At 34.3% G+C, this 14,967-nt stretch overlaps 1 protein-coding gene and 1 long non-coding RNA gene across 8 annotated transcripts; both read right to left on the reverse strand.

The window, feature by feature from the left end:
- Positions 1-645: 645 nt before the first annotated feature.
- On the reverse strand, positions 646-1,438 carry LOC150032219 (uncharacterized). Its single transcript, XR_016525173.1, has 3 exons — positions 1,308-1,438; positions 1,154-1,209; positions 646-879 (listed from the first exon to the last, which is right to left on the reverse strand). It is a non-coding gene; the product is annotated as an uncharacterized LOC150032219 (long non-coding RNA).
- A 231-nt stretch (positions 1,439-1,669) lies between these two features.
- On the reverse strand, positions 1,670-11,668 carry LOC120093040 (pentatricopeptide (PPR) repeat-containing protein). Of its 7 annotated transcripts, XR_016525172.1 has the most exons (4): positions 11,433-11,668; positions 10,010-10,116; positions 9,641-9,748; positions 8,527-8,991 (listed from the first exon to the last, which is right to left on the reverse strand). XR_016525172.1 is itself a non-coding variant. In XM_090307918.1 (3 exons), the coding sequence occupies exon 3, from the start codon at positions 3,561-3,563 to the stop codon at positions 2,079-2,081; it is 1,485 nt and encodes a 494-aa protein (XP_090164044.1). In that variant the 5' UTR covers positions 3,564-3,577; positions 9,641-9,748; positions 11,433-11,574; the 3' UTR covers positions 1,670-2,078. The 7 variants fall into 7 exon arrangements, 4 of the variants coding, with proteins under 4 accessions (XP_090164044.1, XP_038907280.2, XP_038907276.2 ...); XM_090307918.1 differs by lacking the exons at positions 8,527-8,991; positions 10,010-10,116 and adding an exon at positions 1,670-3,577 and having other exon boundaries at positions 11,433-11,574; XR_005486256.2 differs by lacking the exon at positions 10,010-10,116 and having other exon boundaries at positions 11,433-11,574.
- Between the last annotated feature and the right edge of the window lie 3,299 nt (positions 11,669-14,967).

The raw sequence follows: 14,967 nt of genomic DNA on the forward strand, positions 1-14,967 counted from the left end.
GAGTCATTTGAACACTCTACCAAAAAATATATATATAGCTTGAATTTCCCACTAATCATGATTCCTGGAAAAAAGAGTTACATCCAAAGAGGGTCGTTTGTTTTGGGAGTGCTAGCTGAGATGGTTCAAACAATTAATCAACTTCTTTTGTTTGTTTGCCTTTTATTTATTTTTTCTTTTCCTCTTTGTTACTTTTCTTTGAGTTGACATTTATACTAAAAGTCAAACCATCTTAATCATTAACATAAATTTGATCTTGCATTAACGTGCAAGTATTCCAAGCTCTAATGTATCATGCTGATGTTTTCTCTCATACCTAAACTTTGATTCAAGAGCTACAGAGCTTGTTCTTGAATCAAGGAAGATTGAATCTTAAATTTCTAGCTTGTGAAAAGTAACTAATTTCTTGAAATTGGTACTTATTGAATTCTTCAACTCTTGAAAAATTCTTTAAAGCTCCAAAGAATCTTTAATATTAAATTCTAGATATTATGAACCTTCTCCAGATCTAAAATGAATAGTCCCCTATCTATAAAGTTCTAATAAGCCTTGTGTAGGTCTTGAGCTTAGTTGATGTTGTACTCAATTCTTGAGCTTAGTTATTGAATTCTTCAAAATCGTTTTATTGTGGATGCTAACGAAAGCAACATAAATCGTATAATCCATATGTACTTGTACTATGGATGATTGTGTATATCGCATGGTTATGTATACTAAGATGTGGTTGTTATACTATTATATACACTTTGGTTCACACTAGTGTTGGATTAGTATTTTGCAAAACCCCTCCTTGTACTTCTTCAGGTTCTTGCAGATTTTTTGCAGCAAAAGTTTAGTCTTGTTGGTCCTCTTGGATGTCGGCATGCAGTAGTCGTCGTCCTATAAATTAGACAGATTTTATACTTGTCAACCACGACATAGCATACATAACTACTAGGAGAATCAAACATAAAGAGGTAAATGCTCGCACGAGGATCATATACCAGTATGCATATAATAGTATAGCATAACCACATCTCAGCATACACAACCGTATACATACACATAAAAGTGCTTGTACTTGTGTTATTTACCTGCTCATCGGCTGACAAAAACTCAAGACAAGTAATTGCAATGTGCGAGATGGTACAAACAAAGACTGAAACCAACTGACCTTATAAACTGCTCACAAAGCCACTACTCCGGATCAGCAACAATGACTCGAGGGATCTGGTGTGCATAATATAAATTTGCTGTCAATCACTGAAACCCTTTGCATCACTTTGATATACTTTGCAGTACTAAGTAAAATCTTACATAAAACTCACTTGTTTTCATACCATTGTCAAGCACGGTCAAAACTTAACCTCTTTTGTATGTATACGAATTACAACATTATTGATGTGTTGATTTGTTTCTTAAATCATAATACAAATGAGTCGTTTCCACTGGTATATTCTCTTAGAGGAATCAGTGGCAAATACTCACCATTGTTCACGTAACAAGGCTTTAATGAGGACATGAAATTCCCCTTTTCAAACAGCATCAATGATCAATGTGAGAATATCCATACACCAAAATCAGTAAACTCTGCTTTCATGAATCTGCAGGTAGTTATCCTTTGTGTTCTTTCAGCCCCTAACAAATCCCCATCATAAATTCTGCCATCAAACATTTCAGCCCCTAACCATCCACTGAAACATTTTTTTTTTTTGTTTTTATTGAAATGGAAACAATCTTTTCATTGATATAATAAAAAGAGAAAAGTGCTCAGACTACAAGGAAACATAGAATCATACAACTCAAGAGAACTATGGATTAGAAGATAGACCGGATTATCTCAACTAGGTTGACACAATCTTTGCGCTTGGGACAATGACGCAGCTGGTGAGGCATTGAAACATTATATACCCAAGTTTAGCATAATGGCGACATCAAGCTCAAGTCAAGCACATATCAACACAAATCGTACAGACTTGAATGGTTCTATAATTACCGCGCCACCTTTGAAATAATCCATGATTGGCAAATCACTAGTGTAATTGCAATCATACATAGTGCAGGAGAAGCAATAGTCTCACTTCATGCTTGTTTCAGCATTATGTTACAAACTTTGAACTTGAATGGATGTGATGGTATGAACTTCTCTCATACGCATTCGACAACCGATCCATTAACCTGTTATATGTTGCAATATCAGGTATAAAATCCTTATCCAACATCTCCTCCACAAGCCTTTGCCCTTCCACCTTGTTGCCTTCCATGGTGTAACCAGAAACTAAAGTGTAGTATGTTTTGTTGTCTGGTTCGAACCCCTTGCTTGAAGCCAACAATCTCAACTTATTAGCTTCCACGGTTTTCCTCACATTGCATAGATCTTGGAGAAGAAAGTTCAAAGTTACACTGTCAGGAACCATACCTACTTTCAGCATCCTCTCTGTTACATTCATTGCATCATTCACTCTCCCTTCTTTCCTCAGTCCATCTATCAAAGTAGTGGAAGTAATGAAGCTGGGAACATTTCCTTCCATCCACAGCTCGTACACAACTTCCATAGCTTTGGCTGCATTCCCTTTCCCACAAAGCATTTCAATAACTCCAAAGTAATCATAATCCTTGGGCAATACTTGCTTCCTCGAAAAATCAATCAAAATTTCACATGCCTCACCAATTTTGCCTTCTCTACTGAGCCCATCCATTACAATTTCACAGGTGACACTAGAGAATTTGCATCCCAGCTCAATCATCTCATAAGCCAGGGCAACGCCATCCTCAAACTTTCCCTCCCTGAAGAATCCTTTAATCAGTGTATTGAAACTTATCACATTTGGGCTACAGCCCTTTTCCCTCATCTCCTTAAACAACTCTAATGCCAGTGCAAACTGTGAATTGCGACAATACCCGCTAATCAAAATGTTAAAAGTGTACACATCAGGCTTAACCCGATCGCGAAGCATCCTATCATAAAACCCCAAAGCCTTGTTAAATCTACCAGACTTCACAAACCCATTAATCAAAACATTATAGACCACCACACTAGGCTTCCCATCAATCAATTTTCTCATGGAGTCAAAAGCAAAAATAGCCTCATCCAATTTCCTAGCTCTACAATAGGCACTAATGGAAATTTGAAAAATGGATTCTGTTTGAGGGCAAGAAAAAATACCATCGGAGCAGGGGCAAGGAGAGGAGGCCAAGAAATTAAGAAGGGACTTGAGCTCAATGAAACGATCTGTGGTCACGAGGGTCCTGGCCATCCACACAAACGTAGAGTGATTGTGGCGGAAGGAATCAATGGTGGAAGCCCAATTGAAGATATGGAAGTCATAGTGAGTGAATTTGGGGTGAAAATGAAGCTTCGATTTGAGGAAATGGAGGAGATTATTAGGCGTGATGGGAAGCGTGAGGTGGGTTTTGAGGAAATGGAGGAGTTGAGTGTAATGGTGCGGAGAAGAAAGGGCGATATTCAGAAGCGGGGCCACAGGGGTTTGAGGAGAAGGGGGCAAAATTGCATCGGGCAATGGAGATGGGGATGTTGATTGAGGGGTTTGAAGCTTTCTCAGGATAGGTGGGAGCTTTTTCATTACAGATTAGAACTCTGCAGAAATGGGGAAACTGAGATCAATTAGCTCATATAGTTTTTAACAAATAGATGTAAAAATTAACTGCTTAAAATCTATAAGATGGTAGCAATTCCCTAGGTTTGAAATTCATTGTTTTTTCAAAACAATCGCAAACAAAAATACAAATCTTTGCAAAAAATTTTAAAACAACCATCAAACTTTTAGAAAATCATGAACTTTCCATTAAAACTTTGTTACAAACAATGCTTTCAAAACTAGAATCCATTAATCAAATGAGCTTTCAAAACCAAACAATTCAATTGAACAAAGCTTCCATTTAACCAAAACTTCCAAACTCAAACAATAAATTGTTTAATATTTGTATTTTTTTAATTGAAACGAACTTTCATTGAGGAAAAAATGGAAAACCAAGACCACAAAAAATGGTACTCACTCCACGGACTCCAGCTATCATCCAATATTTGTAAAAGAACACAACTTTTGAAGACTTTCAACGAACAAAAACTTTCTAGTTTTTCAATAAAAAAAAATATCTAAAGAATTCCAATAAAACAAAACTTTTGATTGATCAATACTTTCAATTTGAACAATACTTTTAATCAATTAATAATCAAATATCAGAATGGGTAGTACATAATTGGAGTAGCCTAGACATATGTGGTTACCTACTGGTAACACCAATCAATTATTCATGATGTCAATTAGAAATCGATTAGAACATTTAGTACAGTTGCATAAGTGTGAGGTGAGGCCACGTCTTCCCACAAATAAGTTTCAAACAGATAAGATTACTGTCAATTTCAAATTTGGCTACTACATAATAAGCATACAATTCCAAAAACAAAAAGTGGCACAATGAAAAACCCTACCAAATCGACCAAAATTCTTTCAGAAACTTTCGGAACAAAACATTTAGATTCAAATAGCGATTTCAATAAATACTTAATCAAATCAATACATACGAACTTAACAATAATTCTCAAGATTAACAAACCCAAAAAAAAAATACTTTCAATTCTAAATCAATCGCAACACTTCAAAAGAAAAAAAAAATCATTAAATACAGTCACATACTTTCATTTACCAAAGACCATTAAAACATACAAAATAATTTTAATCAATTCTCAAACCATATATCAAACATGCTTTTAGAAATTTGTCAAATACCAATAATCAAAACATAACTTTATCAAAATACCTTGATCGAAAACCTACCGTGAATAAAAGTTCCAACAACATCCTAGAAGCGTAAACAATAAAGACTATGTTTATATGTCAAAACTACTTAGAGATGGTTCATAAAGGATATTCTTAATCGAAATCAACTACAGACCTTAATCGAATACTATGAAACTGACCCAAACATACCAATAGAATAGTTTCAATTGTTAGAATCTAATCTGAACTCTTCAATCCAATCCGAAAGAAAATTAGAGCAATAATGCTCACTAAAACTTGCAAAAACGGGATATGCACCTTCCTGGTTAGTGACCAAAAGCATCCAAACTTGCAGATATGATCTTATGAGTTGTAGAAAATATGATTTGAGGCCAATCGAAGCGTGGGTCACAAACCGAAACGATTTTGAGATCGTTTAAAAATTCCTTCGTTGCTAGAGCAACGAAATCGCGGGTCTAGGCACTGCTGCAAGGGGAGTTTGGACCACCGTGGAGAATCGCGTCGCATAAGCACATATGGGTTGACGCAAAAAACCCTGCCACGAGCTCTAGCTATTGTGGGTCGTCAGAGGTGGTCGTTGTCGCTCGCAGGTCACCCACAGCAAATGGATGCCATGGGTCTCGCATGGGTATTGACAAAAATATCGAGCAAAAGGCGGCGGCGTGATGGGGGTGTTCGCTAGAGAAGTTAATGCAGTCGTGGTCACCGTGTTAACATTGCTGGTAGAGGATAAACTCGCCCCTCGTCTTCGTCGAAGGCTCGCCAGCGGTGGCTAGAGAAGGAACTCCAATAGAGAGTGCGGGGATGACGATTATGAGGAAGAGTGGGAAAAATTTTAAAAGAAAAATATTTAATGTATCTCGAAAATTATGGGTGTTCAAATTCGAAAAAACCGATCATGCGGTTTGATTTGTATTTTCATCTAATATAACCCAAACGAACCTAAACCAACCCGAATTTATTATTAACTTTAAAATATATTTTTTATTACATATAACATGATTATTTATACCTATATTGATTATAATTTTATTTAATTCAAATATTTTTTTAATAATTTATTATTCAACCATTCTTAAAAGTAGTTTTTTTCACTTTAGGAAAAAAAATTTTACTATATAAATTGAAATTGAGTTGTTAATCTTAATTTAATATATGAAAATAACTAAATAAGATTATAACTTGTTTCACATCGAAATTTAAATAAAGAAAAGATGGGATGTAGAGTTTAGGGTTTAGAGTCCGAACAAAACTAGATTTGTTGCAATAAAAAATTACAACCATAACTCGACTTTCAAGATCACTACTGCAATTAAGCACTTTAGAGTTTTCCTCCTAAAATCAAACACTTATGAGTTCAAACCCCTTCAAGGTCTCTTTACTAAATTAAGATTACCAAAAAAAAAAAAAAAAACTCTATGAATTCTTTTTTTGACTTTTCATATTTATCAAAGAACTTCATCTTCCCTTTTATCTCTATTTTTCACATTTACCAAGTAATTTCACCTTCTCTTCCTTTTATTCATATTTATCGACGAACTCCATCTTACAACCTTAAACCTCAAACATAAACTTACTAACTCCAACATATTAACTCCATACTTATCAACCCCACTCGATAGGCCGAACAACCTCTATAAGTATGCGATTTTCCAAACTTAAAGAGAATTATCTAGAGGTTAAGGATAATAAATGCAACTTCTAAAAGTTTACTAGCATTTTTTTAATGAAATACTACCAATTTTCGTCCATACACCAACAATAAGGATATTTCTTAACATTTTTTTAAGTTAAAAGGTATAAATAAAACTTTTGATAGTTCATTGATGTTTTTTAAATGAAAGTACAAATGATTTCCATCTAAAATTAGCGGTAAAGGTATTTTGAACTTTTCTTTCTCAAGAAAATTTTAAAACTTAGAAAGTTCAACGTCATTTTTGAAACACATAAGATAAGGAATTTTCAAAACATAACTGCCAACTTAATCCAACCCTAAATAATTTCAAGCTCATCCAAAAACTTACTCAACTAGGACTATGTCTTCATCATGAAGATCTCGACAACAATATGACATCAAAACCAATTCCAACTCGTTGACTCATGGTTAGCTAAGGTAAATTTAATCCTTTTCTTTTTTTTTTGACAAGTTAGCTTAAGCACAGTTGACTAAATCTCACAAAACATGGAAATTTACGCCGATGACCTAATATTTCGACCCATAACGCCAAATGATCCAATTTTATAAAAAACTGTCAATTCACCTTCTGATGACATTATCACGATGTGAGATTACAAAAATGCCCCTCCAATCTATACGATATTTGTGCGCTCAAACGCAACGATCATCCGAATTGCTCAAAATTCTCGTGTAGTGTTGTTCAATCTCGCTATGCAAAACCATCATCTATCTACTGACGTAATTTGAAGTTATTGGATAAATGAATGTAATTTATCTTGTTGTAGTGTTACGTCTATTTAGGTTGGTTTTGTTTGCAAAGTTCTTGATTTCGTCTGTTCTGTTAGTTTCGTTTGCGAAGTTCTTGATATCGTCTGTTTAGGTTGGTTTCGTTTGCAAAGTTCTTGGTTTCGTCTATTTAGGTTAGTTTCGTTTGTTTAGGTAGGTTTCAGGGTTTAATCGATCCCCATCTGTTTTTTATTTTGGGCTTCAATGTGTTTTTGATGTGTTCTACATTGGTTGAGAACGACAAAGATATAGTTAGAGCCAGACAAAGTAAAGAGCGAGTTTTGTGAGAGCAAGATGGACGAGAGCGACATAAGCGAGATTGGCGAGAGCGAGACTTTAGCAGTATGTATTGTTAGTGATTCTTTTAAGTATGAACCTGTTAACTGATAAATTGAATGTTCATACAATGCAGAAGTAATTCAAGATGTCAAAAACTTTGAAAATACGTGAAGCTGTTAGGTTTCCCGAGCAAGTAATGAGCCTAGCCCATGTTGCGAATGCCAACAAGATTGTGAAAGAGAAACTTACCAGAAGGCAGTTAGAGATGTTCAAGAGCAATTTTTGGGCAATTTATAGACATTGAACTTGTATTCAACAACCCACTTATCCACCATATGTTATTGATGGAAATAAAGAAGCAGAGAGCGAACTCGATTAGTTTCCTTGTCAAAGGAAAGGTCGTCACATTTTCGAAGGACGATTTTTTATTGGTAACTGGTTTGTGGCGATCCCTTACGCGAGTTGTACGGAGTGAGGAGTTCTCACAAGAACTTGCGACGAGGTACTTTGGTAATCAGTCGACCTCAGACGCATTCCACCTGAATTTACTAGAAAAAGAATACAAGAATTTGGTATTTGAAAACGATGATGATGCTATTAAAATCACCCTAGTATATTACACAGAGGTTGCAATGATGAGTAAAAGAACAAGCAAAAGAGTGTTGTCGATCATACTGAAGATGTTGAAGACATGGACTATTACAACAGTACACTCGACGCCCTCAAGACTGCACTGAATGATAAGGTTGATTTATACAAGGGGAAGGCGAGAGGAAACAAAAATTATGTTGTGAAGTACTCACTTCGTGGATTTCCCCAAACATTCTAGGTAGATGTTACTTAACTTTATCTTTGGTTTAATATTAATATAGTTATAAATACGAGTTGTTTCATATTTAGGTGTGGATGTACGAGATCCTATCGTCGATAGCAGGGAATATGGTAACACATAGACGATCAGTTGATCTATATTACGGTGGTCATGCTCCCACTCGATGTCATTCAAAGTACTTAAGAGAGACATCTTTAAGTCTCAAAATGTAAGTGTAATCTAGCCACAATATGTTTATTCGGTTGTTAAATGTACACTAACCATCTTATTAGGTTGGATTCTTAATGCAGACAAAAGTCAAGGAGAATCTTGTCATGTCCGAAACTAAAAGGAGTTTTGGGACACCCCAATTGATAAATGGGTTATGGGACAAGTACATTCCGACACCGAGAGTTCAGGGAGCTCTAGTAGTTCAGACAATAGTTATGAAGGTAGGAAAGGTGATGAGCAGAATAATTTAGAAGGTGGAGTGAGGGACGACGAATCTGATGTGGACATGAACATCCACCGGTCTACTTACACCCTTAGCGAGAATTATGTTTCATGATGTGTTGGTGGGTGACGTACATCCTGAGCCTGAAGAGGAGCATTCTGTCCCCGAGGAAGATCGTTTTGAGCCTGAAGTTTCGAATGGCAGAGAGGGAGCCAATGTTGATCTTCTTGTATATTTGTACCTGCAAAATATTGACAGCTCAATATCGAACTTGGATGGCGATGTACCAAAGTTAGAGACGAACACGAAAGACATCAAAGCACAATTGTCAACCATTTTGTCTTTATTACAGTTTATGAAAGGTTCAATAGTGTTCGAGGTGACGAGGTCCTCCACTCCACATACAGGTCTCACAATGACACCATGTCACCTATCCTGCCTCTACTTAGGTCACCTACCCTACCTACACCTAGATTGCCTATCCCACCTCTACCTAGGTCGCCTACCCCATCTCGACCTAGGTCACCTGTATAACCTGACACCGTACATCCAGATTCATCTATACAACCTGAGGAGTTTGAGTTTCTACTTTCTAAGAAACACTTTGACACCATACAACTCGATTCACAGGTATGATCATTATTTGATTCAAAAATCTCTTTCTTCATATTTGTTATTTAACATTTCCATAATGTTTCGATTTTAGCGTTACATATGACTGAACTCTATAAAGATCTTCCCGCAAAAGAAGGAAGCAAACACCACCGTCATTCCGTATGTACTGTGGAGGGGCTTCATAGTAAAGCTTATATTTAACTCTCATAACAATATCAAACTCTAAACAATTTATATTTGCAATCCTATAAATGTGAGCTTTAAGTTCTTCATACTTCAATGTAGTAGGCACAATAATTCCTTTTAGCTTGCCTCCAACATACAAATATTGGTTCTCATCCCAATCACCTCCATATCAAATTAGTAGACCCTTTTCCGTCATTCTACAAAGCAAAAGAACATTTTTTTAGTAAGCAAATGAATATCATCAAATACACATAGATCTCTCTTGCTGTCGCTCTCAATTGCTCTCACTCTCATAACTCTCATTGTTGCCTCTCACTGTCACTCCCTCTCTCTCTCTCGCTCTCTTTCCACCTAGGTCGTTGTCGCTCTCTTTCTCCACCTTTCTCATTGTCGCTCTCTCCCACACTCCTTTCATTGTCGCTCTCTCCCACACCCCTTTCATTGTGCTATTTACATACCTTTTTTGAGACAATGTTCCTACAAACACCAATGAAATCACGTTCAAGAAAAGTTTGTTCCGTTCTGAAAAACCTGTTCCGAAAACTCCGATTGGTTCCGAAAAACTCTGTTCAAATGAAGTTTAGATTTTAAAGAATTCACCATTACAAGTTTACTGTGTGTTAACAATTTTAAATTGTAAACAAATGAATTCATGAAAATTGTCAAATCAATTGTACAGTGACAAACAATCACATCACAATAGAAGATAGACAGACAGCGAGAGTGAGACAATTATCAGGGACAATTCTTGTAATCTCATAATGTCTTGATAGTTTTTAAAAAATCGGGTCATTTAGCATTATAAGCCAAAATATTAGGTCATCGACCCAAATTTCCCACAAAACAACCTACCTTACCTCAAAACATTTGAGTGTCAAGAAAACTCATAAGATACTAAATCTTAGGTAGGTGACCATTATGGATTGAACGAACCCATTCTCTCTAAGTTTGATATTAAACTCATGACCCTTTTTTGACCATTAGGCCAACCCATGGTGGTTTAAGTAAACTCTTTACATGTATACACAAATATCAATTCAAAGGCCAACACATAACAAGCATAGAAGTGTTTTGTTCCTAAAAGTAGTAATTATTATTGACTTGTAAAAGCTATTAACGTTCTTGTAGACATTAAAGCCATCCAGCAACCCCTTCATTCTAAAGAATAAAAAACTGTTTTACAGCAATTTCCAAACAACCTTTCAACTTAAACTCAAGACCTATTGTGATTATCCCACACCTACCTTCTTATTGGCTTATCATATCAACACAACATCCAAAAACCTAAAAGATTGTATTATCTTTTCAATCCCTTCTCAACCAAATTCAATCGAGATGAACTAAACAGCTACCCAACATTCAAAGGTCACAGTAAATCCAAAGCACAGAAAAATGCAGAACAAATGAAGAAGGATCAGTGTGAAGGTATGATCAATGAAGGAAGAATGAAAGCAGAAAGCAAATGTTTGAGGCAGAGGGAAATGCCACAAAAAAGAAAAAACAAGTGTCGGGCGAAGTCTAGATTAGCATCCAATGTTAGAATGCAACCCACGCCTTTTATTCAAACCCGTTTGTTGTTACCAAAAAATTTCTGTAGAAGAGGTTGCGAAAGTCACAATGCGATGACTCTCAGCAAGGACAGGGGCCCTCTTCCATTATTCCCTTTCCCTCAAACCTCAAACATCGTCTCTACCAACATAATCTTACTTCTCAAACCTTTTACTTAATCAACATCATATCCTTGATGAGTTTAGAACCAAGAAAAGATTGTGCACAGAAGGAAATCACGGAATAGCGAAAAAAAATGCATACTTTGTAATGGAAATTAGAAGCTAAAATGATACGCAATTGCAAAATGTTGAAAGGATCAGAGAGTGGTACCTCGATGACGACTCTGAAATGGAGAGGCTGATTTGAGCTTGCGAACTTTTCTAGGGTTTTGGGTTCATATCCCTAGAAATCTTCGTGCAACGACGGCGTTTCCTCGTGGCTAACTTCAAAATCGGTAAATTCGAAATTCCCTATGGTTCGGGTTAGGGTTTTGGCAAACGTCGCCCCATAACTAAAAGAGAAATTGATATTTTTGACCCCTACATTTTTTTTTTTATTTTTATTTTTTTTTTTTGTAATTTTGAATCATTTTGAAAATTTTATTTTTTCGGACCCATGATGAAAGTGATGCAAGCATTATAAACTTTTTCACGTGTAATTACTATCTTGCCCTCACATCACTTAATTAAATTAGGGGACGTATGGATTAGGATTGGCAACGGGACGAGGCGAGGCTGGAAATGCACTTCCCGTCCCCGTGGAAATTTATAATCCACTTCCCTACCCCATTTTCCGTTTTGGAGAGTCGAGGTCAGAAAATCCCCGTTTGAGGATCGGTTCTTGTGGGAAAATTTTCTCGTTTATATTTATATTTTTAATTATTTATTTATTTAAAATCAATTAAATTTTAGTATTTATATTCAAATTTTAAATATTTAATATAACAAAATAGTATTATTATTATTTTATTTATTTAAATTAATAATTAAAAACATTTTAGATTTCATAAAAAGTTTAATATAATTATATTACGAAATAAATTTAAAAAAATTTAAAAAAAAAAATTAAAAGAATAAAACGAGCTACTGTTTTATATATATCCTAAAAGTAATTTTATAAGTTCATGAATTATGTTGTTTTCCAATTAGTTTATATTCATGAATTTGTCACTTTATACTCACTTGCTTACATATTTTATTTCTTTCTATTTGTCAGATTTTATGTCAATGGCCTTGAGTACAAATTGCCCCATGTTTAAATGGAAATTCAAAGAACTTAGGTTGGGTTTTTTCAAAGCATAAACTTGTGGAGTATAGTTGTTTTTGTTGAGTATTAATCGTCAGATCTATCGTTTTCTTTGCATTGGACTCACTTCTTTGTATACTGTGTTGAATGCTGCCTTTTTCTTGTTGCTTTTGCAAATTTTGTAGATTTTTACTTTCAAAATAGTCTCTAATTCCACTGTTCAAGTACATATTGAAAAGTTTTCTAATAAATAAGTTTTGCAATCTCTGTAGTTATGTAATGTGTATATTTCTTTGTATCTTTCTTTTGAAAAATTAAATAGAATTGCATTTCACATTTTCTAAAACATATTAGCATGAGGTTTGGTTTTCTTGTAAGATGACATTTCACGTTTGTGCGTTATTTACGATAGAAATGCATTTCACGTTTGTGCGTTATTTACAATTTGCATTTCATGTTTGTGCATTATTTTGCGATTTGCCTATTTTTGTTCTTAGAAGAGAGGGATCTATTACTCAACCTTTTCTTTTCCTCTATCATTTTGTTACACTTACACCATTTTCTCCTTCCTCCTTCAAGAATTCTTTGTTAAAAATCCACTCAACAAAGTTCTCTTTGTTTAGTTTCTCTAATGGTTATGTTGTATTTTACTATCAAATGTAAAATGACTCGTTGATTCTTAATTTGTTCAAAAGATTATTACAATTTGAAGTATTTTTGATTTCAAGTAAACTCTTAGCTGTATATATGTGATTAACTTGAGACCAATATTACCTTGTAGAGCCGATTGAAGATTTTTTCTCTACTTCTATAGAAAAGTTTTCTCCATGGTGATTATGCTTCCTTCTTTGAGGAAATTGACTACGCTTACGCTTCCTTCTTTAATATTGATCTTTAAAGTAATAATTTGGTTTTGTTTACCCATTAAGCATAATGATTTGTGGCATTCAAAAATATTGGTGCCAATCTATCGACAAGATTTTCAATGTAAGTTTTTGTTTTTTCTTATCTAATTATAAACTGTTTAATCTTTATTCTTCTTGCATTTTACTCGTCTTTATATCTCTACAATAACTTAATGGTGTATATGACCTTTTACCCTTGAAAAAAAATACTTGGTTATTACATGTGTAGCATACTAAAAAACTAATTTCTTTTAATTTAGTTTCATGAGCCATTGTAATGATATCCATCAAATTTCTAGTTTGTTCTTTTCTATAAAAAAAAATTCTAGTTTGTTCTAAAGTATTAGATTAGATTAAATGTTGAAAAATATGTGCATAATTTTAAATAGTGTTTTTCTTCTTTTGGGACTAAGAACAAAATATGCTAAAGAATCAGAGGCTCAGGTTGCTTTCTTGAGTTCAAGTTGGAGTGGTGATGCCGACGACTTCATTAGAAAAAAGCTAGATATGGTGAAATTGACAATTGGACTTCATGAAGTATTTAAGCTCAAAAAGACAATTATTAAAGGTCAAAAAGTAATTTTAAGGTTTTAAAGTCTTGTACTTATTATAGTGTTTATCCTTGTAAATTGAATATAGCTTGTGAAGGAACAAATAATTATATTCATTTTGTTGAAGTGAATTAGTTATTGTGATGTTTGTTGAAAGTCGTGTATACAAATATTTATTACTTTTATTATATCCATATAAATATCTGTTAGTCAACCTTCTTCCATCGGTTAGTACCCTTATAATGTCGGTTTTTGGCTCACATTATAGCCTAGTTTTGTACTAGTGATAATAGGTTTATATTTAAATTGAATATTATTTTTAATTGATGAAATATTTTTACCAACGCTTACATATGTTGCAAAAAATACTTGCAATGACCATTGATCCACATTTAGCAACAATCTTATATGTTGCTAAAACTTAACTTTTAGAGACAAATTTTCAATATTACTGTATAACACAAATAGCAACAAAACATATGTTGCTAAAAGTACATTTTTAGTAACGCGTTAGCATCAATAAAAGTCACGTTTTAGCGGTGCATAGTGAGTACGTCACTAAAAATTTTGACGACACACTTCTACTTATTGCTAATATTTTTAGCAACGTTCTTTTTCTTTTAGCAATGCGCTTTACTCATTACTAAAAGTTATTTTTCTTGTAGTGGGTTGGGTTGTCGAGTTATAACTTATTTTTTCTTATTAATTTTAAATACGTAAATTTTCTACAACACTGGGCTAATAACTAATCATAAAATTCAAATGTTAAAAACCAAATATCTATGATATTTATTAGGGGTGTACATGAGTTGGGTTGGGTTGAATCGAGGGTGTTTTTTGGACCAACCCAAAAATTCGGGTTGGTTTGATTGACAACCTAAATGACTCAAATAAAGTTTCCAACCCAACCAACCCGACCCTTACATTTTAGGTTGAGTAGTCCAGGTTGTTTGGGTTGTCGGGTTATTTGAACACCCCTAATATTTATTACAAACTTTAAACAAATACTGTTGTAATACATAACTTTTTCTATATTTCTTGTGATGATTTTACAAGAGGAAGCATCTCTTATACATACAACTATGATAGCTAATTAAGAAAAAATTTATAACAGTAAAAAAAATGTAAATATGGAAAGAATAAAAGTAAACCCAAATTACAGGG

Source organism: Benincasa hispida, chromosome 12, assembly GCF_027475165.1.
Source record: "Benincasa hispida cultivar pf3 chromosome 12, pf3_genome.v1.1, whole genome shotgun sequence".
Classification (NCBI taxonomy): domain Eukaryota; kingdom Viridiplantae; phylum Streptophyta; class Magnoliopsida; order Cucurbitales; family Cucurbitaceae; genus Benincasa; species Benincasa hispida.

Excerpts from the sequence above, each read along its gene's own strand:
- LOC120093040 (XM_039051352.2), bottom strand. The coding sequence starts at position 3,563 with ATGAAAAAGCTCCCACCTATCCTGAGAAAGCTTCAAACCCCTCAATCA.